Source organism: Gastrolobium bilobum, unplaced genomic scaffold (genome assembly GCF_033153095.1).
Source record: "Gastrolobium bilobum isolate Gb01-03AN ecotype WA unplaced genomic scaffold, APGP_CSIRO_Gbil_v1 utg33347, whole genome shotgun sequence".
NCBI lineage: Eukaryota > Viridiplantae > Streptophyta > Magnoliopsida > Fabales > Fabaceae > Gastrolobium > Gastrolobium bilobum.
The window spans coordinates 72,963-99,730 of record NW_026896791.1 but is presented as its reverse complement, the minus strand read 5'-3'; the positions used below and the strand labels follow the sequence as shown (position 1 = coordinate 99,730).

Here is a 26,768-nt window from a genome sequence, read left to right as displayed (position 1 = left end):
CCCATTTTCTTCATATTTAGCGCGCTTTAGCGCCCTATAACACTCTTTAGCGTGCCCAAACCAAGAGAAATGACATTTCTAGGACACTTAGTACGTTTCAGCACTCTCTCTAGGACAAGAGAAGGTTATTTTGAGGCTTTGTATAATAACTCTTACTGTCAAAATATTTGATAGTAAATTAATTAAATATTTAATAGAATTAAACACGTATTTAAGAATATAGTGAGCGATAAATCATGTAATTTACATGATAATTAAGTGAAGGATACAATTCATGCCAGACAAGTCAAATAGGATCTTAATGAAATTAATATAAAAATGCTAAAGTTTAGGGACTAATTTTCAAATACGTAAAACTTAGTCTAAACTTGATTTGGATTGTATAATTACATTGTTTGTGGAATTTTATGAGATAGAAGTGATCTTATTTTAGACAAATGATGTCTAGATTAATGCCTAAAATTAAGTCAAAGTATAGAATTAATCAACCAATAAAAACTGAAATAAGCCAAATAATATGTAAAATCAAAAAGACTTTGAAAGTTAGTAAAACTTGTGAAATTCCTATACAGATTCGGTGACTACTTGAGTTCCTTGTATCATTGTATTATTAAAGTCAAGGAAGTCAAATGTTGATAGGAATAATCTAATAGGATTTAAGTGTGAAATTCAAAGGTGACATGTAAAGATTTACTCGCTTGGTTTCATGTAATTGACCTTTTGTGACATAGCAAGTATACAATAAAAGTAGCCAATGGAAGTGATTTTAAGTGTCAAAAGGTCTTGGTTGAAATAAAGAACCAATATAAATTTATGTTGAAAGTCTAAAGATGAATGAAGCAATGAGAAGTTAGTTTGAAAGTCAAAAGTTGTAGGCTAAGTGAGTAATTTAATAACCAAGTTGTTTGGCTTGATATTTCAGCCATATAGATCGATTATGATGCTATGTGTTTCACGCAAAATTTATTAGTTGCAAGAGACCAAACATTCTAGAAGATTGTATTACTTAGATGACAAGTCAAATGATAAGACAAATGGACCAATGAATGGATAGCTTGAAAGATTTAAACACTAAGTAAATATCTAAATTTTATTAAGTCATTCTTTCCTTCTTTCAAGATCAAAATCTGCACTATCTTTATCTTCAAAACCGTGGACACCATGGAAGAAAGAGGAAGCTTGGTAGAGTTTAAGTTATTTTTTAGCAAAATCTCATTACACAAAACTTGTAGCCCTGATCTTGTGGTCAAAACCCGTTTATTCTTTCATCTTGGAGTTCTTTATACCTTGAGATAGTCTCCTCCAAAGGTGACTGCCACTGTTCATGCAGTGTAGAAATTCAAGTGTTCTTCAAGGTTCAAAGCATGGAAAGTGTTGGAGTGTTGTTTAGAAAACTATTTATGGTAATAGGCTTAAACTTTGATGATTTAAAATGCACGTGACAAGTGATTTATGGCTGATTAGGGTTATGTGTAAACATGATCTTAAGATGTTATTTTAAGTGGTTTAATGTTCTTTGGTGGTTGTTGGTTCTAAGTCAAACTATGTTTGATTAAGCTTAAAACAAACATAAGGGTTTGATATTTTTCAAGAAGAACAAATCGGACAAGAGAGTAAAAATGATGCACACCAGGTGTTTGATAAAATACCTAAGTGAAATTAGAGTTTAAAGGTGATTGGAATGAGGATTTAAGTGTTGAAGTTAATGGAAAATTGATTAAGTTGATTAGAAGTTGACAAATTCTAATAGAGGCAAATCTAGCCTCTGTATTACAAAATTTATAATTAGAGTTTTAGGACTCCAAATTGAGTGTTGTTTGTACCAAATTAAAGGTACACAAGTCTACTTAAACATATTAAAAATTTAAAGCAAACTGAGTTGAATTAGAATTTTCGTGAATCTAATGGTGAGGGATGTTCAGTTTGTTAAAAGTTCTAGTTACATTTAAGCCCAAATTGAAAAGGGCGCATCTCACTTATTTCTTAATGAAATGAAATGTATGAGGTATCAAATCAAATATTAAGGTGTCTAGTTTCTTGTCTCAAAAGATGGGATTTTTATGAGTGCTAGATTGTGCCCAAAATTAGGAAAGGTAGATAGTAACTGAAACTTCCCTGTTGACAACATGTTACATGGAGTTTGGAAAATTCATAACTCCTTCGTTCCTTCACGAAACGAGACGAATCTTAAGTCAAATTAAAGCCCCAGATGTCTAGTATTTGATGTAAAAATTTGAGAATAAACTAGATGGGGAAACATTCGAAAAAAATAAAGTGTCTACTGTCCTATTTTTCTGACAAAGGAATTAAGCCGATTGCTTACGACGAAAATATCTTGAGTTGTAATTGTCAAAATGAAGCGTATGATATACTGTTGGAAAGCTTGAGATGCCTAGATTAAGATGGTAAAATATCACAATTTTTGGCGAAATTTTTCATGACCCCGTAAAGAAGGTAAACTATACATAATTAATTGAAAAGTTTAAACGAGTTCATGAACCTTATTTTATATGAATTCGATCATGGTGACTTAAAAGACATGGAATATAAATTAAACTCAAGTGATAGGATTATTTATATTTATAGATCCCAGGACGTCGAATCCTTGCCAATGAAGTGGGAAAGGTTCGAATCTTGGAGTCCCCTGCTTGGGGAGAGGCGGAGAGCTATAATGAGTGCCCGACTCGAAGTGGTTGCACACTTTGCCACCATTTTTGTTTCCAAAAAAATTTATATTATCTCTTCTTATAGATACCAATAAACATTGTTTAATTCAAAGGAACTTTGAGATCAAAAGTTTTGTCAAATAAATGGTGGATAAGATTCATACTTGGCATTTAAATAATGATTCTGGTTGGTGGGATTCTGAAAAAGTCAACGAAGTTTTTTTTTTCTTAAGATTTCTAACAAGTGCGGTGAGAAGAATATATTGAAACGTTGTTGGACATAACCCACATTGGGTAAACCAGAGTGAATTGTTGTCTCTATTATTTCTTCCTTCTCTGTTTTGTGATTGTGTGTTTGATCGTTCAATCCGAACAATTAACTCGATTACAATGTTCAACTGCTACGCGTTTGAAGTCATATTTGTCAAAGTATAAATTGCAAATGAAAATAAAAAACATATATATCAGAGACAATTAAAAATATTTCATATAGGCTTTGTGCAATAAACAGAAGAGACAATTAAAAGGAAAATGCAATTTATTTTCACTCAATTACTACAATTTTCAATTTACCAAAAAAAAAAAATACTACAGTTTTCAGCTTCTTCTGCTCTATTAAATAGTAAGTAGAAAATGGTACTTTATTACGTTTACCAAAAGGGAAATATATTTTCATCTCATTTCATTTTCACTTTATTTTACATTTTCTCTAATTGATAGTACAAAAAAGGACAAGGTTCGAAATTTTTCACCATCTCAGTCCACAGAACTCATAGTTTAAACGAGAAAAGGGAGCCAATAGTCCAATAATGACAAAAGGAAGGACAAACGAACATATTTTAAAATTCAAAATAAAAAATGTAGATGAAAACAAAATAAAATCCAATGTTAATCCTAATTTCTTCTTAAACAGAGTTATCCAAAGGATTTAACCTCTGAAGAAAATTGTTTAACCAAGTGAAGTGACGGTGAATATACAAACTTATCAGGGCTGATTTTCCCACATGATTTTACAAAAACATCAATCTTCTAAGCGCAATTCAAACTTGGGTTGTCCCTATACTTAGTACGACACAAAACTTCCTCTTTCCTCACAAAATTAAAGTGAAATATGTTTATAAACACACTTGGGAAAAATCTATTGCCGACCAAAGATCAGAAGTCATGGAGACAAGAACCTGAAGTGAAATTCATTAATTTTCAAATGAGAGAAGTTCTTGCCACCAAAGCAATAAATACATCAATATACCAACCTGTAGTATATACAATGTTCCCACCTATCCTAAGAGAAGCTGTGGGAAATGAATAGCAGTAGTGGCTTTTGATGTTAGGATGGTCAAACCTTAATTGAAGAACTCCTAACATAAATCACTTGGACTTTTTTTTAGCCTTCTTCAAATCAGCAGAAAACTTGGCCAGGGCGGTAGGTTTTATGACACTCTTAGGATTAAGAGCCTGCCGAATCTTAAAAGCAGCCCATGCAGTTCCAACAGCATGACCAGCAGCAACCAATCCTTCACTTGTTGCCTTAGCAGCTTCTTCTCCATATCTGCGGTATGTAAACATAAGCCAAATTGTTCACGACAGTTAGAGAACAACATTGGCATTCCATCCTATGTCGTATGCTCGAATTCTCAAAGCACGTAATGGAAAATGGAAAAATAATATAAATGAAGGAACTTGGATTTCATTAGCTACCGCAGCAGGGTATAGGCTAGTTTCCCAATAGCTGTACACCCAAATGCAATACTTTTGTTTTTCTTCTTTTTTAGTTTCTTTTATTAGGAGTTAACTCATTGGAGGTGTTGAAGTTTTCCTACAAACCCCAGTAATTTGGGTGGCATCATGGGGATGTAGGATACTTGGGAATTCAAGATCTCCACATTATTGAATATCATAGCAATACTTATTTCTCATGCCCAACATGGGGATCTTGAACACTAGGTAGTTGATACAGGGTTTTGCATTCCGGTGTGAAATTATGTGTGATTCATACGCCCCCATAATAGCATCAGAACATGAAGAGAGATCACAGTATCATCAAATTCAATACCCAATTCCATACTTTCTTCTATAGGTATTTTACACCCCAGATAGGGCATCAATTGACTTTACCTCTGATGGACAAGCTCGGTTGTCACAGTGGATGATGTTGACATGACATTTTTTCCTGCTACTTCGACAGCATCACACAGTTTGCCTATTTAACAAAAAAAAAAAAAGACACACAGGACCCAATCTATTAGTAAATAATATAAGCTGCAGCCAATTAACAGAAACCTTTCACTTGAAAGATTGCAACTGAAATATCAAAAAAAAAAAATCATCCAAAGCCACCAAAAGATAATACAAACCACTAATCTTAACCAACAAAAAAAACTTGAGAAGCTATATGATAGAGAGGGTTATCTTATTTTCTTTGCTTTTTAGTTAATAAAAACATCATTTTTTTTTGGATATGTTCTTTCCTTTGAAAATAAGATAGTGGGTTTTCTATTTCTTCCTTTGCTGAAGGATATTTGGCTAGTGCTTAGAACTCAAAACAACATTTCAGTGATGCATGTAAATCATAAGCCCCCTAAAAGCCAGGGATTAAGATAATTGACATACTGAATCCATCTAATGATGCAAGCACAACTTCCCCTGGTAGAAGGCTGAAAAATTTCTTTCCCGCTTTAGAATTTACCACTGAACTAGTGAAAAATCCGGAGACCTTCACAACCCCAGTGAGAACCCCAGTTGCTACACTCTCCGTCATTCTGGTTACTCTCTTAACCCTATATAAGCATCAATCCAAACAACAAAACATTAGTTATATAAATACTAAAGGTTTAATGTTTCTTATGTTATAGGAAATAATTTTATCTCCTATACATATAAGAGATGTATGGCTCTATGTGAGGTCATGTGAAAAGAAAAAGAAAAAATATGAGCCCCACGTATTGTTATATATGTGTAGAAAATAAAATTATCTCCTGAATAAACACTAATCCCATAAAAAAATGGGTACAAGATAAGAGTTAACAGAATATACTCAAATTACTTGATTTCTGCAAAATAAGTTCACTAAATATACCAATCAAGAACTTGGCTTAATGTATTAAAAAAACAAGAGCTTGGCTTAAAAGTGTTTTGTTAACCTGTAGCTTCATGAGACAAACTTAAGGAATAAAGAAAATAAAAAAAGTGCACCTTTTAATCCGCTTTAAGGTTTCGGGACTAATCTCTTTCTGTTTAGTGGAAGTCATTCTTTTCTTCATGACCTCATTTCCCCATTTCAACCTCTCGACGGTTACATCCCCACACCACAAAATCCCCTTAATCAGTTGCCCGGAACCGGCGGCGATGAGTCTCGCAGCGGTTCCACTGTAATCCTCCACATTGGGAGCCAAAGTGGTCCAATACGCAGCACATCTCTCCTCCATCAAATCCTTCTTCTTCTCCAATGTCAAATCCGCCGGCGAGATCTCCATTGCCACCGAACCGTCCAAAGCCTCCCCTTTCTTCTTCGCATTCTCCGACACCTCATGCACAGAGAAGCAGCTACATTCCTGCAAAACCTTATCAAGCTCCTTCAGCAAATCCTCCTGCCCCTTCGACGCGATCGTCAAACCATAGCTCAGCAAGCTGGAACCGTCGTCACCTTTCCGGCCCCGGCCATGCTTTTTTACTTCCTCGTCGCTCGAATCAGAATCGGAACCTTCCTCCTTGGGGACGCGGAAGGAGAAGAAGTAATGCGAGTCATCAACTTTTACGGCGGCCTCGTCCTTCGCTAGCGGCCATTGGATCTCGTCGGCAACGCCGGCGTAGACGGCGACGACGTTTTGGTCCTGGCGGAGACAAATGATGGTGAAATCGCCGCAGGCGAGCTCGACGCTGTATTCCTTGTCGATGAGGTGGAGAATAGCGCCGGGGACCTTGATGAGGACCTCTTCGGCGGCGACCGGTGGGGCAGAGGGGCTGTTGGGTTCGGGGAAGAGGTCTTCGACGAGCTCGCTGACGTCGATTGAGGGATAGAGAGATGAGGAGGAATTGTTGGGGTTTGGGTTCGAGAAAGTGTCATGGTTCGAATCTATTACCTCTGGGTACAGGGAATTTCTCTCGTTAGGGTTTTGAGACGCCATTGATGAATCGTTCCAACTTCCAAGGTCGTTAACACTGTGTGGATTTGGAATTGGGAGAGAGAGCGAATGTGAGTAACAGAATGAAAACCGGTAAATGAAGAAAAGACACGTGGCGCGATGAGAAAGGAACAGAATTCTGACAAGCTGCAACTACCGCGGAAATTTCCCGCGCCAATACCGGTACGAACTGTTTTTGAGTTTTTTTTTGGTCTGCGGGTGAGAGTTATGTTTTTAAATAATCGATTGATAATACTAATTATGCACACACACACACATATATATATATATATGTGAAAAAATGAAAATTCAGGTCACTGGACTGTTCAGTGCACTAAGTTCTCCCTTGAGAACTTAGTGCATTAAATATTATAATGGTGTTCTCTTGGAAGAACATAGTTATAATATTTACTATAACTGTGTTCTCGCGAAAAAACGCACTGGACCAAATTTTGTATTCAGTCACTGTGCACTCACTAAATTCACACATATATATATATATATAGTGGTAATAACTAATAAGACTTCCTATTTTAGAGAAATAAAAAGGTGGATTTTTTGTTAGTAATATTATCCAGATGTTGTTGGAGAACTATTGCCTGAAAAAATAATCCAGTTAGCACCTTAGATATACAGGCGCATTAAACTTCGGAGTTAGCATTCATAGGTAGAGGGTGTTAAACTATATACCTACTACCTCAGAATCTCATATGTAATCAATATGTATAATGCATTATTTGATGATAATGGGCACTTGCAGAATCCACAGATTAATAAGCTTTTTGCAATCAGAAATAGAAGAGGGTCGTTGATAGAGAAACATGTTTATTTCTTCAAATAAAATCATCAAAGATGATTTCAGACAGTTAAGAACATCAACGACAACAGTCATATATATCTAGCATAAACTAGTTCGTATAGGTACTAGATGAACCCATTTAAAATAAAGGACATATTAAAATAAATTAATCATAAAGAAAAAAATTAAGATGATTTGAGACCGTATTATTTAAAATTTCAACAGGAAAGTCCGTATTTCCATGGGACCAAGCTCAACAACAAAATCGGAATTGTTGACAGGGTCACCCCTAACTGCTTGAGGTTCTTTCCCTTTGTCCCCTTCAACCTTCCATGTCATCTTCTTCATTTCTGACTTCTCTTGGTTAGCTGATAAACTAACTTCCTTCAAGTCCTTTATCTGCAGAACAAAACACCAAATCACGCATTATAGACCTGACTGACCAGTTTCATATAGGACTAAAGTGAATTTACTCCAAATTATGTTAGTCTAAGAAAGTATGTGAATCACAAAGACAAGCCAAAAGGAGAAGTGAGAAGAAGCTTTATGTACCGTTTTTGTGGCAAACAACCTCTTCAGTTCAACTTTGGTCAAAGTTGAATACTTGGCATCTTCACTTGGCTAGCCACATTGAAAGCATGAGAGAAATGTATGAGAAGTATATTACAACCAATTTAGCTACAGAAAAGAGAGGATTACTTATTACAAGTTTACAACTGAATTGCACTAAAATATGTATTAATGCAAGGCTTGGCATATGATCCTGTTGAGTTTTAGTTATATTACTTTGCCTTGCTTCATCTTAAGGTAAATACGAAGATGATGATGATAATTTTTATAGATTTACCTCATATAGATGTGCCAACCGGAGAAGCACAACTCCTCCATTCAACTCCTGCAACAACAATTAAGTTAGAGAGAAAGACAGAGTCAAGAGTGCCATAGCATTTCTGTGCTGCATTTGATCTACCTCAAGAGTTATCAGAGCAACATTGGGAGGCAAGCTGTAATTTGGATCCATGACAGTTCCTTTGGTCAAATGAGAGGACTTCCAATTTTCCAAGTTCTGACCAATAGATATCTCAGAAGATGTAAGATGGTGATGGTTATTAGTACATGAAGTAAGTACCTACAATTGAGTCATACCTCGTGTGTGAAAGCCAATAAAAGTGGTGAGTAAATTTCCTGACCAGTTGTTCGGCGCCAGCGTGAACCAGCTCCAAGCTTGTGGATGCCGATATAATAATTTCCCCTGACCTGATACAACATGAAGAATGAGATATTACAAAAAAAGGAGATAGAAAATCCAAATGCTATATATAGACAGAAGAAAAGGAAAACAGTCTTTTTCTAGTTTTCTACACCACTGGTGAAAGTGAGTGTTTCAATCCATGTCTTTCAAAAAAACAAACTAAATGTCATTCAACCAACTAGTCAGGATGCATAAAAATATAAAGTAATTGGTGACATAGCCATACTGTTAGTCCTTCACATGTATCATTCACGCAAACTTGTTCATCAAGTGCTTCCCCTACTCCTCGACCATCATCATTGAGAATACGCCTAGTGCAGTAAACATTGAGGATTATTAGTTTTTATACAATGAAATAATGTTGAATTAAACAATGAAAAATTGCATAAATACCTATGAAGCATCAGTTCCACCTCACCATCTTTAATGCTGGCTCCACCAGTGGCACGGTCAACTAAGACTGAGAATTCAGATTTCTTATCCTTAGTATAAATTCCAAGATTAAGCTGGAAAGAGAGAAAAAAAAAATAGTTATAATCTAAATCAAGATTATAGAAACACATCAACTATGAAGCCATCAGAATCCAGAACTATTAGGCAACTTTCTCCCTCTATCAAGTTCTCGTGATTTATTTTCCAGTGTTGGATGCCCTAATAAATTTTGTGTTGCTTGTATTTTAATTTTCTCCCCCTTGATTATCAGCAATGAAAACCGAATTCCCGATGAAATTGATATAGTTAAAAGAATTTTACTGGATAATAATTTCCTGCTACAGGTTGAGTAACTTGAAGGGGCCAATCTTCCCTATGATCTCGAACCTGCATTAACATTTTTATGGATCATAAAAGTCAATGTTGCAATTTTTCCCCAAAAGAGGACTTCATTGTAGAGAGAAGAAAAAGTGTATGTGAGTTACCCGTTTCAGAAAATCTCTTCCATTAGAATCAGTGTAAAACTCCTTGTTTGTGGCCATATTTGCTGTCATTTGTGTGATCACCTCTTTTCCAACTCCATCATCAGTAGGAATTGGACCAATCTTCATTAATAAATTTGTGTCAGAACCATATTCGTATTTTTACAACTCCAGAATCCAGATTATGCCAATTAACAACCACAATATTCTATTTGGCCGGCACAAGACATAAGAGTGCTCTTTTACAAGGCTAGACAATGGGACTTACAGTGAATTCAATTTCAGCATGGTCTTTGTCTTTGTAAAGCCTAGTAACCTAAAAGAAACAACAGAAAGCAAATAAGTTACTCGTGGTCAGAGCAAAACCATTTAGGTATCTCATGAGCGTACCATTACAATGAGTTGGTTAATTATTATAATTTGTAACTTTAGCAATGAATTTGAATTAAAGAGATAGATTTTGCTGGAATGCTCTCTTTTTTTCCCAGTAATCTGCAAATCTTCAATATTAAATCACTCACTATTCTAATTTAAATAGTAGTGGTAAGTGCCATCAAGTTAGATCTTAGATAATGTTAAAATGGCTCGCTGCTTTCTCGTCTTGCATGCATCCAATCCATTTTCAGCATTAGATTCCGCGTACATGTGTTAATGTATTCCACTACCTTACCTCATAGGCTCATACCCCCTCAAAACACCAATACTCAACATTCATTGTTGTGTCTAGAAATCCATACATTTATTACAACATAGAATATAGGACTTGCCAATAATTCACAAAAAAATTTTAAGACTCTGAATGCAAAATATGTTTTGTATCCTGGTACTTAAATCTGCTAAATTACTGACCTGGTAAATCCAAGAGCTAAAATTCTGATGAACCTCATGAACAAGCGGTCCGTGGATTACCTTGAAGGGCACCTGCATATAAAATAAATCAAAAAGCATTATACAGATCAGATACAGTATAATAAATATAAAAGCTTAATAGAAAGTGGAAGTGGATAGACATATAGTAAATAGGAGGGCAAGAAGAATAGCAAACCCAAGATAATTTGAATGATTTTTTGTCAATGTCTTATTGTTTATTAAGAAATTATATTATCAAACTTCTTATATGAAACTAATGCCAGGCTAACAGATTAGAAGAAGAAACTTACTGATCTTGAAACAATTTTTGGAGGAGATCCATTAGGCCTGAATATATATGCACCAGAAGCCTACAGGAGAAATCACAACATTGAAGCATACGCTGAACTAATATAAATTGTTACTAGATGAGTGGCCTTGTATGTACAAAGAAATTACACACCTGAGTATCATCACTGGAACCATACCAGAGAAAGCTTTGCTGAATTGGTATATCAACCTGGGAAAATTTAAAAATCATGAAATATTCTCCCCTACACCCTTAGAAATATGTCTTGATATGAAACAAATAAAGCTAAACCTAAGTGACAAAATATACCTTGAACATACTTGCTATGCATTTAAATCTATTACCTATGTTTACCTTTAAAATTAAGATGATTTTGTGCATATGAAATCAACAGAATATATACTCAACCAGACACAAAAGAAAGCTTAACAGCAATCTCTGGCTATAGGGTACGAAAATTTGAAATTTGATCATTGCGTGAACATTGTGTTAACAGCTGAAATTTGTCTTTACTACTTTCACTTTCTGGTCTTTGACAAATAGAAATCTTATTGCTTCCTTATATTTATTGAAGGGTACATCTGGTGCATTGTATTTTAGTCTATAGTTCGGCAATTTATCATGAATAACAACTCAGTTAACACAAAATTATAAACATTCTTCTGTGCTGAATGAACATGCAAAATTACTTACTCCAGTTCTGGAATTATACATCCGTTTGAGTTGTCCAGAAGTTGAAGAAAAGCGCATCTTTAAATCTCCCGGCCCTATGTCAATGGTATCTCCTTTCTGACTCCTGAGGTGTGAGAGATCTCCTTTTCTCCTTGTCCCTGCCAAGTTGGAAACCAACAAAACAAATTTAATACCGAAAATTAATAAATATATTCAGTTAATAAAAATCCATATTTTGTATTTTATATGACCACTCTGGGTGTGTGTGTGTGTGGGTGGGGGGATGGGAACTTTACCTTTACCAGCTGCTTTAGAAATGAAGTAAGTACTCCATCCAAGTGGAGGTACTGACACCTGAAACAGAAGCCAGTATTTGGGGGCTTGTTTTGGTGACAGTCCCAAATAGGCCTTCACGTATAATTCTCTTAGATTTGTTGTAACATCATCCACGTCCACATATTGTGCTTCAAGGTTATTGCCCCATGAATCTTTGACAACAACATTAGCATCATTCACCTAATGCAAATTGTCACCTTCAGCACGACATTGATATTGATTTATTTTATGATGCCGCAAAAACGGTATATACTCACAGGTATTCTGACAATATCAGTACGATTCCATCCAAGTGGGTTATACACCACTACTACCTGAAAATAAACCATTAACGTATGATAAGTAAAATTTAACCAGAATTCCTTTCAGATGTTATAAAAATATTACCAAACTCTTATCCTCTGGAATATTGCCTTCTGTCGGAGGGCAGTAACTGATATTGAGTAATTGACACTGCCAAAATCCAATAATAATGTAAAAATTGAGAAAAACAATTTAAGAATCAAGAATAGGAGACTAACTACATAATATGTACAGACACATTGGACAAAGAAGGAAAACATGTCCTAAAAATATATCTGCAGCTGGAACAATGATAGAACCTACTTCAACATTTTTTTGGCAAGAAACTTGGACAAGAGTAGTGAATGTTAATAAAGAATAGATAAATAATTTTATTTTTTTTCATTTGAAACATTACCTGGGCAAATGCCGATGCAGGTGCTGAACATTGATAACCTGATTGCTTACTAGTAAGACAAGCCAAAGAAGAACTAACAACTGCTTCAGCCTACAAGAAATCATTGCTTTTGGAAAATTAACCAGACAACCAAGTGCAGGACACATAATATATTGTCAAAATTTGAATTTGGAAAAGTTAAAGTTCCTGACCTTAGATGCTCCAAGAGCCAATCGTTTGGCATAGTCATTAGTTGTATGTTGTTTGGCAGTGCCAGTGACAGCATCATGGTGCTGTGCAATTCCTAGAGCATCTCCAAGATCAAAAGTATGGTATCCAGTTGATTTCTTTCCAGCCAAAAACTCAAGTTGACGTGTTGCCTACACCAAAATGTTAGCCATGTGTTGGGTTTGTTTAGAATGCTTGAAGGCACAAAAAGAAAAAATACAGCCAATTTCATTTTGTTTAGAACATCAATAACATACCAAATAATATCCACTTAGCATCCTAACATATCTCTTTAAGGCTGGGCGACTGGTGTAAAAGCCTGTCCAATAAGCATTTGCTCCATCAGCATACCTATAAGAAATCATCAAGCATGTGCATAAGTGGTTATAACACATCATAAGCTGCTTTCACATCAACATCAACATCACCTTTATTCCAAACTAACTGGGATCCATGGTCAACGAACTCAAATAAAAAAACAAAAAAAATTGAGGAAAAATAAAAATAAATAATTGAGAAGATACAGATATATAAATAAATAAACAGATCCTTACGGGAAGTAATCATCAGTTTTCAGCGGCCAAGATTGATTTGCAGCATTTTTAGCAATGGTATAAATAGATGGAGTAGAATATAAGGCATTCACTCTACCGTCCTGAAGAATGAACACAGGGAAACATGTATTTGAATTCAGGATGATACCATCAACACATCACGTATAAAAATGAATTGCTAGGATATGCATTATAAATCCCTACCTTGTTAACATAATGTATTAATTTATCCATTTGCTTGAACCAAGACTCTGCATATTGGTACTGGAAATCATCACCCATTGTCCACATGATATGGTTTGTCCTCGTCACATTTGCCTATAATAAGTACAAGCAAATTAAATTTGCACATTCTTGTCTATTTCAGTGACAGAAAAGCTAGTTGGTATATTGGTATACTAATTAGAAACGCTAATGAAATTGCACAATATATTGATAAAATTCTAGGAGAAAATGGACCTACTTGGGTAGTAGCTGCATCTATAAAGTCTTTGACGCGCTGTTCAACATTGTAATCGAAGATAAGAGGATCATCCTGCAATTGTAAACGGTGACATACAATGAGCCATGTGCTTAACAAAATATGGGAAATAATAACATGAGTAATTTAATTGTTGTTGAGTGTTGGAACCTGTAACGGATCAATGTCAGTTCTATCGACTTCGAAATTAAAACCATTTGGAGCACTATAATGAACGGGAAAAGCATTGGCAAAAATCTGCAGTAGACCCAAAATGGTAAAAATGATTTACAAAATTAGTCATTGTAGCTTAAGAAATAAATGATTTCTTGGTACACAAGTTCCAACTTCGAAACAAAACCTGAGCTGAAGAACCAAATGTCTTAGACCCACGCCAAATAACTTCAAGAGACTTATCATCTTTGCGCTTAGCTCTGTCTTGATAATCAATCCTAGCGAAATGTACAGAATCAAACCCAAGCTGCAAAGGCATATTAAAACAGATTATTCATTTTTATTTTTGTTATTCAGAAAAAACACAATTATACGGTTAAACTAGAAATGTCATGACATTTATATAAGGATTGATTTTAGAAATCTGTTAAACACAATTATGGGCTTGTTTGAAATCTGTTATACAAAAATAGTTTTTTTGATTTTCAGAACAACAACAAAAAAAAAAAAAAAAAAAAAAACTTGTTTGGTGCTTTTTTTTTAATTTAAAAATTGTAATTGTTTTTTTTTTAAATTAAATTTAAAAAATATGTCTAAGTTGTTTTTATTTTCTGATTCGATTTTTAACTTTAAAAAAAAACACTTATTTTTATAGCTATTCTACGAAACAATTTTAAGAATAAAAAAATTAGAACATAATCAAACAAGCTTTTGTTGTTGTTTTCGAGAATGTCTAATTAGTATTTATATTTTTTTGAAAATATTTCAATCGTTTCATCGCTTCGCAGCTAATTCGATTCGAGGTGGGTCCAGAATTACGATTTTAAAACTCTCCCAAAAATGATACCGGAGACTATTAGTATTTGTATTTTGAATCAGTATACTAATTACAACACAATCAAACAAGCTTTTTGTAGTTGTTTTCGAGAATGTCTAATTAGTATTTGTATTCTGAATCAGTATACCATAAGGGGGTAACAAATTAGCACAATAACAATGGCATATAACCAAATGCGTGGAGTATATTCAGTTATTCACAGCCAAGACAGTGTGGAGTTTAGAGCATATGGGTTATGGGAAAAGGTTACCTGAAATTGATAGGGATATGATAATTAGTCTTGTCGCTTATTCGTTAGATTCTATTTCTTATGTGTTTTGCTTGTCACTTATCTTTAATTATTGTTTTTAGAAACTATAACCCATAAAAGAGTCGAAAACAATTGCAAAATAAAATTTAGGGATAGGTTATTCTATTTATTATTTTTTCTATCTACCTTTGTCTACCATTCTAAAATATCGTTAGATTAATCTAAAGAGGAGAGAGAAAGATAACGATTAGTTAAGATTACGATCTAACAGTATTTTAGAGTAGTAAACAAAGGTAGGCAAAAAAAATAATAAGTAGAATAACATATTCCTAAAATTTATTGATTTTTATATAAATATTATCTGCGATAAAAATATAAATAATTTTTTTTTAAATATTTTAATCACTGTAATGTATTCCGGTGTACCATTTTTCTTACCCTGGCTTTTATTTATTTTCTAGACCAAATAATTTCGCATAAAAGGTTATTCTTCTGCATGTAAATGAAATAACTACTCATAATATGTATAAGATTTTTTAAACAATGAAATAAGTGAAAACTTTATTTAAAAAGAGTACAAAAATATATAAAAATATTTAGTGTAAAAAATTTAGGGAAACATAATGGGGGTACCTCAGCGCCTAATAGGTAAGCCTGAACAGCAGAGTGTCCAAATGGATCAATCTGCCATCCAGCACGAGGGGTCTTGTTAAACTGTTCCTTTAGGAAGCGATGACCCAGACTTGTTTGATCAATCATGTCTATGTAGTGGCACGTGGCTTCATCGTGCATACACCAACCACCATTTCTGCCGACAGAAACACATAACAGTCACATGTGCAACACTACACAGGATATCATTATCTCTATCTAGGGGAAATATTTTCACTACTACCATTATACCGAGTATTCGGCACATTTTTTATTAAATAAGATAAAAGGTAATATTTTTTTACTATCTTTATACTTATACTTATACTTATTTTCATCTATATTCCATAATTTTCTATTTTGGAAAAAAAAAATACGTACTCTCATTGTATGAAAAATGAGCTTCTATCTAGGACAAAGAAAAAAAAACTGTCTGATTGACTATCTTGCTCCATTTTAATAAAAAAATTATCACTTTAACCCTTTATACAAACTATATACTAATTTATCCTTCTATTTAAATCATATATCAATCTACCAAAATTTGACTCACACTTACTTAAGTAAATGAATCATTTACTAGAGTAAATACTTACCAAGGACTATGATTTGATCAAATAAGGGTAGATTAATATATAATTTGAGAAGAGGGACATATTGATATGTAACTTAAGAAAATGGATAAAATGAGAAATTAATTTATAAGAGGGGTAAAATGGTTAATCTGACATTAACTTATCCATTAACAACCAAGATTGTATGATATGATTTCGAGCCTGTTGGGATCTTCTTCTTTTTTAAGTTAAAAGCTACTTTTAAGTTAAAGTTAAAAAAAATTAAAAATTGTTTGGTGATTACATAAAAATTTTAATTTAAAAACTCAAACCTCATTTTAAGAAAAGCTGGTAAGTGCTTAAAAAAACTCTAGAAAGAGCTTTTGGTTTTTGGCATTTTTCTTCATTAACAAAAAAAAAATTATTGTAAGAGCTTTTGTAAAAATCTATTTGGCCTAATTTGTACTAATAAACAGAAAAAAAAAAAAAAAGTTAAAAAAGAGATAATTCAAATAGACACTTCATATCACATATGATCTCATTATATTAAACTCCTCTGGTGTGACATTAGTAATAAGAAAATCTTTTTCTTATGTTGTTGGAGATAAATTATCTTATGTTAGTGAAACAAAATTATAAGAGGGATCCATAAACGATTGGAGAGAAAAAAAAAATAGAGGTGGAATCCATCGTTGTTATGTGTGTGTAGAAAGATAAGTTATCTGATGTTGAATAAGATAAATATAACCCTAGATAATATGACCTAATTTCATTTTATATTATAGCATATGAACTAATTTCAAGCATGAGAGCGATCAGTATAAACAACTAAGACCCCATCCTATGACACAAAAGAGAATCTATTTCATTAAGGTGCGTTTGGAATTGACACACACTAACACAAAGAGACACCCAAGCAGGACCACAAGGACATAAAGCAGCATATTAACAGCACCCACGTACACGAATTCTAGCTGCCCAGCATCCACAAGCTTTTTCACTTGTTCTTGTGTTTGTGGACTTTGTTCTACCCACCATCGATGGAAAAACGCCTGCAATTCATTTAAGAAATTAAATGAAACCCAGAACTGAATTTTTCTGATTGAAGTAAATAAGCCATAACATTTGATGCTCATTCTTGGGTGTCATAAATAGATTATGATTTTGACATCATTTGAACATCACTAGTTCCCAGATTTTACCATCTCAGCAAACACAAACTTTCTATTTGGATCTTTCTGAAGGGACACAACCACTGAGTCCAGCACATTCTGAACACATGCCACCTACAAAACAATCAAAAGTTGAAACTTTTAACAATTATATGCTCAAACACAAATGAATATGAAAGCACAGAATCGTGTGATTCTAACCTGAATAGTATTGTTTGATCCAACATAGTACTGATCAATAGTCTTCAACCAACCAACATCATCGTGGGAATGTGCAACTAGGTGAACATTCAATTTTCCTTGCACAACACCAGCTCCAGTATTATAATTTATGTATTTAGCAGCACAAACTAATGTGCCATAGAAACAAAGCAAGAGAAAAGCAGAGAGAAACTCTGCAGCTAAGGTTCTTATGTTTCCCATTTCCAACAAGAAAATTGTGCCTAGTTTGTGGATAATATACTATTCATTTATGGGAAATATAAGAATCATGTTGCAGGAATGACACTGTTCATTCCTGCAACAAGGATACGGCGTCGTATCCTGACTTTGGTATGACTTTTTTTTTTTTAAGCGTGGGACTCACACTTGATTTGTGTTGGTAGGAAAGTGCTCTTGTCATGTCAAATGACAAAAAGGGAACCCTTCATTTATTCAATTAATATATAGAAGATAAGGGTAAAACCAAAGCTGAGAATAACCCGTCATTGTACTATTCATTTATTCAATTAATATATAGAATAGAAGGATAAAACCAAAGCTTAGAATAATCCACCACAACTAATAATAAATTGTGAATTGGTCGTGTCGGCCAAGTAGTGTAGTAACACGAGAGGTTTCCATATTGGCAAGAAAACAAAAGAACAATGACCGCTACCAAAAAAAATAAAATAATAATGCTACTTTCACAAATTAATAATCACATTATGCTCATACAGCTCCACATATGTCGTTGGCTACAATTCTAGTTTTATTATAGCTTTTTAAAATGCTCTGACTTATAAAATACATCACATATTTGTGTTATTTTTCCAATCTCAAATTTGAGATTTGATACGTAGGGACTTCATGATCCGAAGCGTGTAAAATTGTATGTGGGGATGCAAAAGTTAATGGACATTAAAGTCTTGTTTCATTCGGGTTGATGAATAATTGATTGGCTCTGTTATCGATGGAAATAATAGTAAATCAAATTATTTGACTCCATTATATTTGGCCAGAGTAATTTCATTTTTTGACTTGTATGCTTGAGTTAGTGAGTTGTTAGAGAGAAAAAAAGAAAAAGAAAATCTGATTATATAAGAAATAATAAGAGGATGTATACGTACTCTTGGATTTAGAAAAAAAAAAAATCTTAAGTGTTATATATAAGGAGGATTATATTTATAAAAAAAATTTTATAAATTCTTACAAATTATACTATGTACTCTCGGAAGTATATTAGATTAGACTATGTACTTCCGGGAGTATATAGTGTAATTTGTAAAAATTTGTAAACGGATCATTCCCCTAATATTAATATTGAAATTTGAATAATATTTTAAGTATCCCAAAAATTCCCAACAAAAGTCACGTGAAATGCATTGACTCTATGCAATTAGATTTGTCTTCTATGTTATATTTTGCATGATCAGTAAGCGAACTTAAAAGATTTTTGTGTAGATTAATTTATATATCTCGTGTAAAATTAACTTAATGAGATAATTTATTACTATTTTAAATATAAAAATTACGTGACATAATAATTTAAATAATTATTTAATATAAAATAATAATGTGCAAATTGTTTATTAATTTAATTTATGCAACTTGTAAACTATCTTGCACCTTTGTCAACACGGGACACAAGACGTAATGTGACATTTCGACATGTTAATTTTAAAAAATATTAGATTTCGACACGTTAGGACATGTTTTGATATTAAATAATATTTTTTAATTTATGTAGTGTATATTATATTTAATATTCAATAATTTAATAAAAAATGAAGCTAAACTTATGGTACCTATCAATTTTGCAAAGAAACATAAGATATCTCAAATATTTATATTAAACTCAATGAAATGATAATCGTAATCCAACGAATCTAATAGTTGGAATTAAAAATGCAACGCAATGCACTTTTTGAATATTTTTTGAGTCTCTGTAATTCGTGTTGGAATGTCGGAAAATATCAAAAAATATCGGACAACACATAAGATTTTTCGAAATAGCTTGTAAATGTGGTCTAAAAAAATTTCAGATTATTTTTTCCTTTGACTGGCAGCTTCACGCCTGTTTTCACACTTAAAAGATGGGAATGACAGGATATTCTCGAGTCACGGGCTCATGCACGTATATGATTTTTCAACTTAAGAAGAAAAAAACAAAACAGCATAAACCCACTGTTCCTATGATCATATCCTTATGTATTATCCCTGATTGATTGAAAATAGATTTATACAATATCATAACATTCTCAAGTAACTACTGGCTTCTTATTTAACTAAGTAATGTATTCGAGCTGACCATATAGGAATAGGCTCAAATTTAACCAAGTCTTTGGAATCGGTCTTGTGAGCAAGCCTCGTGCTAGCAATGAGTATAATAAGTGGCTTTTGAGGTTTCGAGGTCATTGCTATAGAATTTTTAATTATTTCTTTTTTTTTTTTGGAAACAATAAGAAAAATAAAAATAAACAGAAACAGAACAACCTAGCTACTGGTCAACCTGGGGTAAAGAGACCCCATTCTATCTCTGACAAGCAGAATACGACATCCCTTGGGGAGGGACCTCAAAAATTTGGACTTCCCACTCATCCAAGATCAAGTGAGAGGCCAGCCAATTAGTAACTCCGTTAGCTTCAATGTGGATGTGGGAAATTCTAACAGACCAATTCCTACAGCCCAAGTTCTGAATTCTTTTCGCTAGATTTGCGAAAGCTTGGAGGTCATCACAACCTTTCCTGATTATTTCAATAGCTGAAGTAGATTTATATTCATGAGAGATTAATTTTGAATAAAACATCTTTGATGACTCATATGGTGACATTTAATGTTAAAGGACTAAATTGATAAAAAAAATATATATATATATTTAAAAGATTAATGTGATGATACTCTTATCATTGGAGAACCAAATTAAGAATTTATTTTACTTTTATTTTTTGTCTGGACCGTTCGATTTCTAAAAGTCATCCAAACCAAACTTCTTAACTTCTTACCAAACTTCGTATCACCCGGAGGACCATCATTCATTACTGCTTTTTGCTTTTTGTGTTGAGATTTCTTCGACATTTCCGCGGGTGGCGGCGTTCCATTGATTGATTATTTTTAGGTAAATACAATAAATATGGGGTCTGCTGATTTTTTTTTTTTTAAAGAAAAATAAGGGACATGCAAGATTTTCGATGGGTGTACAAATGTTTTACTTTTACAGGAGAAAAACGTACCCCTTATTTTTATTCTTAATATTTGTTGAATGAATAACCTCATAATGTACCGAATGATTTAAGGGATCTATTAATCTTATGTTGTATGAGATAATTATCTCATATAACATAGATAAAATTGTGAAATCCACTACTTTTTTAAAAATAAAAATAAAAAATAAAATAGTGGACCCCACTATTTTATCTCTGTTGCATGAGATAATTATCTCATGCAACATGAGATAATTATTTCCCATGATTTAATAGGTTACGAAATTATCTGAGCATTCACTTTCAACCAAGTAATTACACCTCAGAAGAACTCAGGTTTTGGTGCTCACTTTTTTTCCCAAATCTATTGAAAATTTATCAATTATCACAGATTGACGAAAACCAACTCATCAAATATAGTTTTTGAAGTTCATTTATCTATTCAAAGAAATCAGAGAGAGAGAAGAGAGAAAGAGAGAGTGAACAAGAGAGGAGAGAGAGTGAATAGTTTTCATTGATTGAAAAGGTGTTACACAATGGTTTAATATATACCTCAACAATTAAGCCACGTCATCTGGTTCAGTTACAACAAGAATCAGTTAACTAAACTGAATTGGTTTGCTAATTACAAAATTGACCTTTGTGTACAGTTGTATAGTTTAGTTGTACACTTTTATCTACTCTAATATGCCCCCTCAAACTCAGGGTGGATGGAAATAGTTAAGTGAGTCAACCACCTTGAGTTTGTCCCTCAAAACAACAAACCGTGTGGCAGATAGGCTCTTAGTAGTCAGCAACTTGGTCCAAGGCTGAAATATGGCAAACTTTTTATTTCCTTAGTAAGAACACGTTCTCTGACAAAGAAGATGTCTAATTCCATATGCTTGGTCCGGGCATGAAGAACATGATTATGAGATAGAGAGACAGTACTCAGGTTGTCACAAAATATGAGAGGAGTAGTAAATTGAACTTGAAGTTCATTGAGAAGAGACTTGAGCCAGAGAACTTCTGCTGTAACTAGAGCAAGGCTGCGGTATTCAGCTTCTGTGCTAGATCGAGCAACAAGATTTTGTTTCTTGGACCACCAGGATACCAAGTTAGAACCAAAGAAGACACATGCTCCTGAAGTGGACCTTCTATCATCAGGGTCACTAGCCCAATCTACATCACAGAATGCTATAATGGAGAATAAGTGGCTGGGATTGCATGGTTGTAACAACATACCATGATGCAAGGTGCCATTTAAGTAACGTAAAATTCTTTTGACAGCAGCCCAATGTTCTTCAAGAGGTTGAGCCATAAATTGACAAGCTTTGTTTACTGAGTAGCTAATTTCAGGCCTAGTGAGTGTAGCATACTGGAGAGCCCCAACAATGGAACGGTAGAAAGAAGGATCTGAGTAGTAGTTAGACCCATATTTAGAAAGTTTGCAGCCAGATTGAAGAGGAGTAGAAATTCCTTTTGCCTCTGCCATTTGAGCTCTATTGAGTAGATCTTTTATGTATTTGGACTGAGTAAGGATCAGTGTTCCAGAAGATGTCCTCTGAACTTGAATACCAAGAAAGAAATCAAGGTTCCCAAGATCTTTAAGAGCAAACTCAAAGTGTAGTTGTTGAATTAGAGACTGAATAAAGGCTGAATCACTGCCAGTTATGATTATATCATCAACATAAACTAGGAGAAAAACACATTGAGTTGACTTCCTGTAGATAAACAACGAGGGGTCACATTTACTAGCAATAAAACCAAGATGCAGTAGAGAGGTTTTGAGCTTATCAAACCAAGCTCTTGGTGCCTGCTTTAGTCCATAAAGGGCTTTGTGTAGTCTGCAAACAAGTAATTTATTTGAAGACTCAAAACCAGGTGGCTGTTGCATGTAGACTTCTTCTTCAAGAGTGCCATTGAGAAAGGCATTGTTGACATCTAGTTGTCTTAGTGTCCAGCCAAAAGAGATAGCAATACTGAGTATAGTCCGAATTGTAATGGGTTTTACAACTAGAGAAAAAGTCTTTGTGTAATCAAATCCAGCTTGCTGGTGGAATCCCTTTGCTACCAATCTGGCTTTATATCTGTTGAGAGTGCCATCTGGGTTTTCTTTAACTCAAAAAACCCATTTGCATCCAATGGCTGTTCGGTTGAGAGGAAGAGGAACTAAAGACCAAGTGGAGTTGGCTTGTAGTGCATTCATTTCAGATTGCATAGCAGAAAACCAATTGGGATTAGCCAAGGCTTGTTTGATTGTAACGGGTTCAAGAGAAGTTGGAAAAATTTATGGGTTGTGAATAGTTTTTGAATTGGTAGTGATAGAGTGAGTTGGTGAGTTGGTGAAAGGTCCAGAAGGAATGTATTCAGAACCAAAATTAGAAGAATAAGAAGAATAATAATAATAATAATAATAATAATAATAAGGACTAAGAGAGATGGAAATAGAAGAACCTGGACTAGAAGGCACATTCTTTGAGGATGAATGAGAGGTAGTGTTGTTGCTGTTTGAGTGTAGCATCTCTGGAGATGAAATAGGGCTCGAGCATGATGAGGAGGATACTGGTTGGTCTAAGGTGCATGTTGGTGTTGAGGTGTTGCTGCTGGATGCTTAAGAACTTGAGATATTTGAACATTGTTGTACTAGAGTATCAGACTTGATTGATGGTGTTACTAAAGGAATCAAATTGAATACAGGTGGAGGAGAATTGTTAGAAGCAGTGATGGAGGATGGATTAAACCAAAGTGGATAGGGAAAACTTGTTTCATTGAAGAGAACATCCTTAGAAACAAACAATCTGCCAGATGATTTCAAGCATTTATATCCTTTGTGAATGGGAGAATAACCAAGGAAGATGCATTCACTGTTCCTGAAATCTAATTTGTGGTTGTTGTATGGTCTTAGGAAAGGAAAGCAAGCACATCCGAAGACTTTGAAAGATTTGTAGCCAGGTATTGTTTTGTGTAGTTTCACAAATGGAACCTCAAAGTTCAGGGCAGCAGTAGGTAGAGAGTTGATGAGGTAAACAGCCGAAATAAAAGCACGATCCCAAAATTTTATGGGTAAGGATGCATGAGCAAGCAAGGTAAGGCCAGTCTCAACTATATGACGATGTTTTCTTTCCACAACACCATTCTGATGATGAGTGTGAAGACAAGCAACTCTGTGAACTATCCCTAGATTTTTCAGATGTTGATGAAAAGGTCTAAACTCTCCACCCCAATCAATTTGAAGAGCTTTTATGGTTGATTGAAAGTTATTTGATACAAGGGCTTGGAACTGATTAAAGACAGTCAATGCTCCTAACTTTTGTTTGAGAGGATAAACCCATGTGTACCTAGAATGAGCATCTACAAAAGATATGTAGTAGGTGTAGCTCATTGTAGACTTAACAGGAGCTGGACCCCATAAATCACTGAAGACAAGGTCAAAAGGTTTTTCATATATTTTGGTGGATGGACCAGAATGCAATCTGTGTATTTTTCCCAAACAACAAGCAGAACAAAAGGTAAAGTCTATTTTATTAGGTACTGGAATATTACACGACTTTAGAATACAATTTAAGGCATCAGTATGAGTATGTCCCAGACTACAATGCCAAAGAGAGTACATATAGTTTGATCCTACAGAATTTGTAGAGCTATTAGCTTTATTAGCTGTGTTTTGTGTGAGTACATCAATGGGTATAGAACTAGTACAAACTGAGTTACTGTAACTAGTACACAAGGTTTTTGGACTACTGGAAACAGAGTTGAAATTAGCAACAGAAGCACATTGTTGGCTTGATGACAGACTAGAGCTGGAAGAAAGATTAACTCCTTGAAAGAAGTACAGTCCATCAGTTCCCAATGCACCTTCCAACAACACTTCATGAGATGCCTGAGATTTTACACAGCAAGTAAAAGGGTGAAATTCAAAAAACACATTGTTATCTCTAGCAAATTGACTCACACTGATGAGATTTTTAGTTATAGAGGGAACAAGGAGTAAATTATTGAGATGAAGATTGGTGTGTGGTTTGAGTGGAGAAGAAAAAGAGGAATGGCCCATAGCATTCACTTTCAAACATTGGTCGTTCCCTATGTAAACCTGGTCTGCACCTGATAGTTGTGTCCTTTGTAGCAGATTTTGAGGATTGACAGTTACATGGTGAAAGGCACCTGAATCTGGATACCATTCTATGGCCTGACCATTTGAGGGAGTAGGTAAGAGTCTTGTCCTTGTGATTGTAAGGTGACATTGCAATGTTGTGGAGTTGCATGTGAAGTTGCATGTTGAGGTTGATTTGTGGTCAACAGTGCTTGAGGTTGATTTGCATTAGTAGTCCTGTTATACTGAAAGGGCCTTTGATACGAGGACTGTGGTGATGGAAAGAATTGAGGAGCTTCCGGTGAGGTGAATTCAGGCACAAAATTCTCATCAAACCTATACCAGCAACTTTGAACTCCATGTCCAAACCTATAACATAGTTGACATTGAATATTGTTGTGACCTCGACCTCTTCCTCCTCTATTGTTCCGACCATAGAATCTTCCTCTGCCTCTTTCATAATCGGAACCATAAGATCTTTGATTCTGATTTGTGTGTATAGGCTTAAATGGAGGTCTTATAGCTGTTGATTCAGATCTTGAAGATTCCTTTGGATCAGTGGATACCTTTTGAACCACATTCACAGTCATTGAATTTGAAAGTAGAGTTTCATTTTGCCTTGCAAGCATCATTTCATAGGACACCAGTTCAACTCGTAAGTCATTAAGTGAGTATGGATTTTCACGAGCTCTCACAGAAGTAACGAATGCATTGAACTCAACAACTAAGCTTGCTCAATACGAGCTTGCTCAGATTCGAACTGAAGAGGTATCTTCGGGTTAAAAAGAAAGTGATGGAGTTGGTGTGAGGTGATTACAGGTTCTACAACTTGATTCCAGATGAGAAAGTTGCTTTCCGTCAGCTTGACGAAGATCTGATGAGTGAACAATGACGGAGAAGATGACCGATTCTCTGTCGCTCCACTTCCGGTAGTTTCCCTGGTGGCTGTAGACGACAGAGATGGTGGTTGCGAAGCGGAAGACATCATGTGGATCGATTTGTATCAGGCCATCAGAGAGAGAGCTCTAATACCATCAAAGAAATCAGAGAGAGTGAAAAGAGAGGAGAGAGAGTGAATAATTTTCATTGATTGAAAAGGTGTTACACAATGGTCTAATATAGACCTCAACAACTAAGCCACGTCATCTGGTTCAGTTACAACAAGAATCAGTTAACTAAACTGAATTGGTTTGCTAATTACAAAATTGACCTTTGTGTACGGCTGTACACCTTTATCTACTCTAATATCTATTATCAATATCGTCTTTTTCATCCATCAATTTAATTTCATGTACTTTTCAAGTACTTCGAATTTCCCATTTGGTAGATTCTTGCAAAGTTTTTCTCCTTCGTCAATTTCTTTTAACGCAATTATTCCTCGTAAATCCCTTTGACACATTTACCCTCCAACACTTGTAATAAGGCACATAATATTCTTCGTCAATTACATTAATTTCTCATCTCATTACATGTGAATTAATTGCTATTGCATTACCAGTCAAATATTATTTTTTTAATTAAGAATCACTATAAATAAGATCCCATATTCGAAGAGAATTCATTCTAAAAATTAACAAGCTGATCCAAAATCTTCATCAAGAGATTGACAAAGCTGAGATACATTTGTTGATAAAGTTGACTAATTTTCATGCAAACAATTTGATTCTATCGTTGTTTCTGTATGACAATCATCTCACAAAATATTAAATTCTCCTTTTGGGTATCCAAACGCTGACAACATTGACAGAAAAATAGTCAGTGTATAAAATTGTTTAGATGCTTACGTTTTGCATTTGGAAGAAAAGGCCACGCATCA

At 34.3% G+C, this 26,768-nt stretch overlaps 1 protein-coding gene and 1 pseudogene across 3 annotated transcripts; both read right to left on the bottom strand.

The window, feature by feature from the left end:
- Positions 1 to 3,967: 3,967 nt before the first annotated feature.
- LOC133302010 (protein EARLY-RESPONSIVE TO DEHYDRATION 7, chloroplastic-like) lies at positions 3,968 to 6,916 on the bottom strand (annotated as a pseudogene).
- A 691-nt stretch (positions 6,917 to 7,607) lies between these two features.
- On the bottom strand, positions 7,608 to 18,067 carry LOC133302009 (alpha-mannosidase). 3 transcript variants are annotated; one of them, XM_061501720.1, is made up of 29 exons: positions 17,681 to 18,067; positions 17,510 to 17,593; positions 17,271 to 17,359; positions 15,736 to 15,910; positions 14,202 to 14,321; positions 14,012 to 14,098; positions 13,844 to 13,915; positions 13,585 to 13,698; positions 13,381 to 13,481; positions 13,084 to 13,177; positions 12,811 to 12,978; positions 12,620 to 12,709; positions 12,307 to 12,372; positions 12,177 to 12,233; positions 11,838 to 12,099; positions 11,605 to 11,696; positions 11,065 to 11,121; positions 10,913 to 10,972; positions 10,602 to 10,673; positions 10,021 to 10,068; positions 9,756 to 9,875; positions 9,592 to 9,657; positions 9,232 to 9,344; positions 9,065 to 9,149; positions 8,733 to 8,843; positions 8,557 to 8,652; positions 8,434 to 8,481; positions 8,139 to 8,207; positions 7,608 to 7,985 (listed from the first exon to the last, which is right to left on the bottom strand). In XM_061501720.1, the coding sequence occupies exons 1-29, from the start codon at positions 17,900 to 17,902 to the stop codon at positions 7,797 to 7,799; spliced, it is 3,027 nt and encodes a 1,008-aa protein (XP_061357704.1). In that variant the 5' UTR covers positions 17,903 to 18,067; the 3' UTR covers positions 7,608 to 7,796. The 3 variants fall into 3 exon arrangements, with proteins under 3 accessions (XP_061357704.1, XP_061357705.1, XP_061357703.1); XM_061501721.1 differs by having other exon boundaries at positions 11,605 to 11,741; positions 11,886 to 12,099; positions 17,681 to 18,066; XM_061501719.1 differs by having other exon boundaries at positions 11,605 to 11,741; positions 11,880 to 12,099; positions 17,681 to 18,063.
- Between the last annotated feature and the right edge of the window lie 8,701 nt (positions 18,068 to 26,768).

What these genes read in the sequence shown, in the direction of transcription:
- LOC133302009 (XM_061501719.1), bottom strand. Translation starts at nt 17,902, where the DNA reads ATGGGAAACATAAGAACCTTAGCTGCAGAGTTTCTCTCTGCTTTTCTC. An exon ending in GATCAAACAATACTATTCAG is followed by an intron (nt 17,594 to 17,680) that starts GTTAGAATCACA and finishes ATTGTTTTGTAG; the next exon opens with GTGGCATGTGTTCAGAATGT. An exon ending in GAAGAGATTTTCTGAAACGG is followed by an intron (nt 9,658 to 9,755) that starts GTAACTCACATA and finishes ATGTTAATGCAG; the next exon opens with GTTCGAGATCATAGGGAAGA.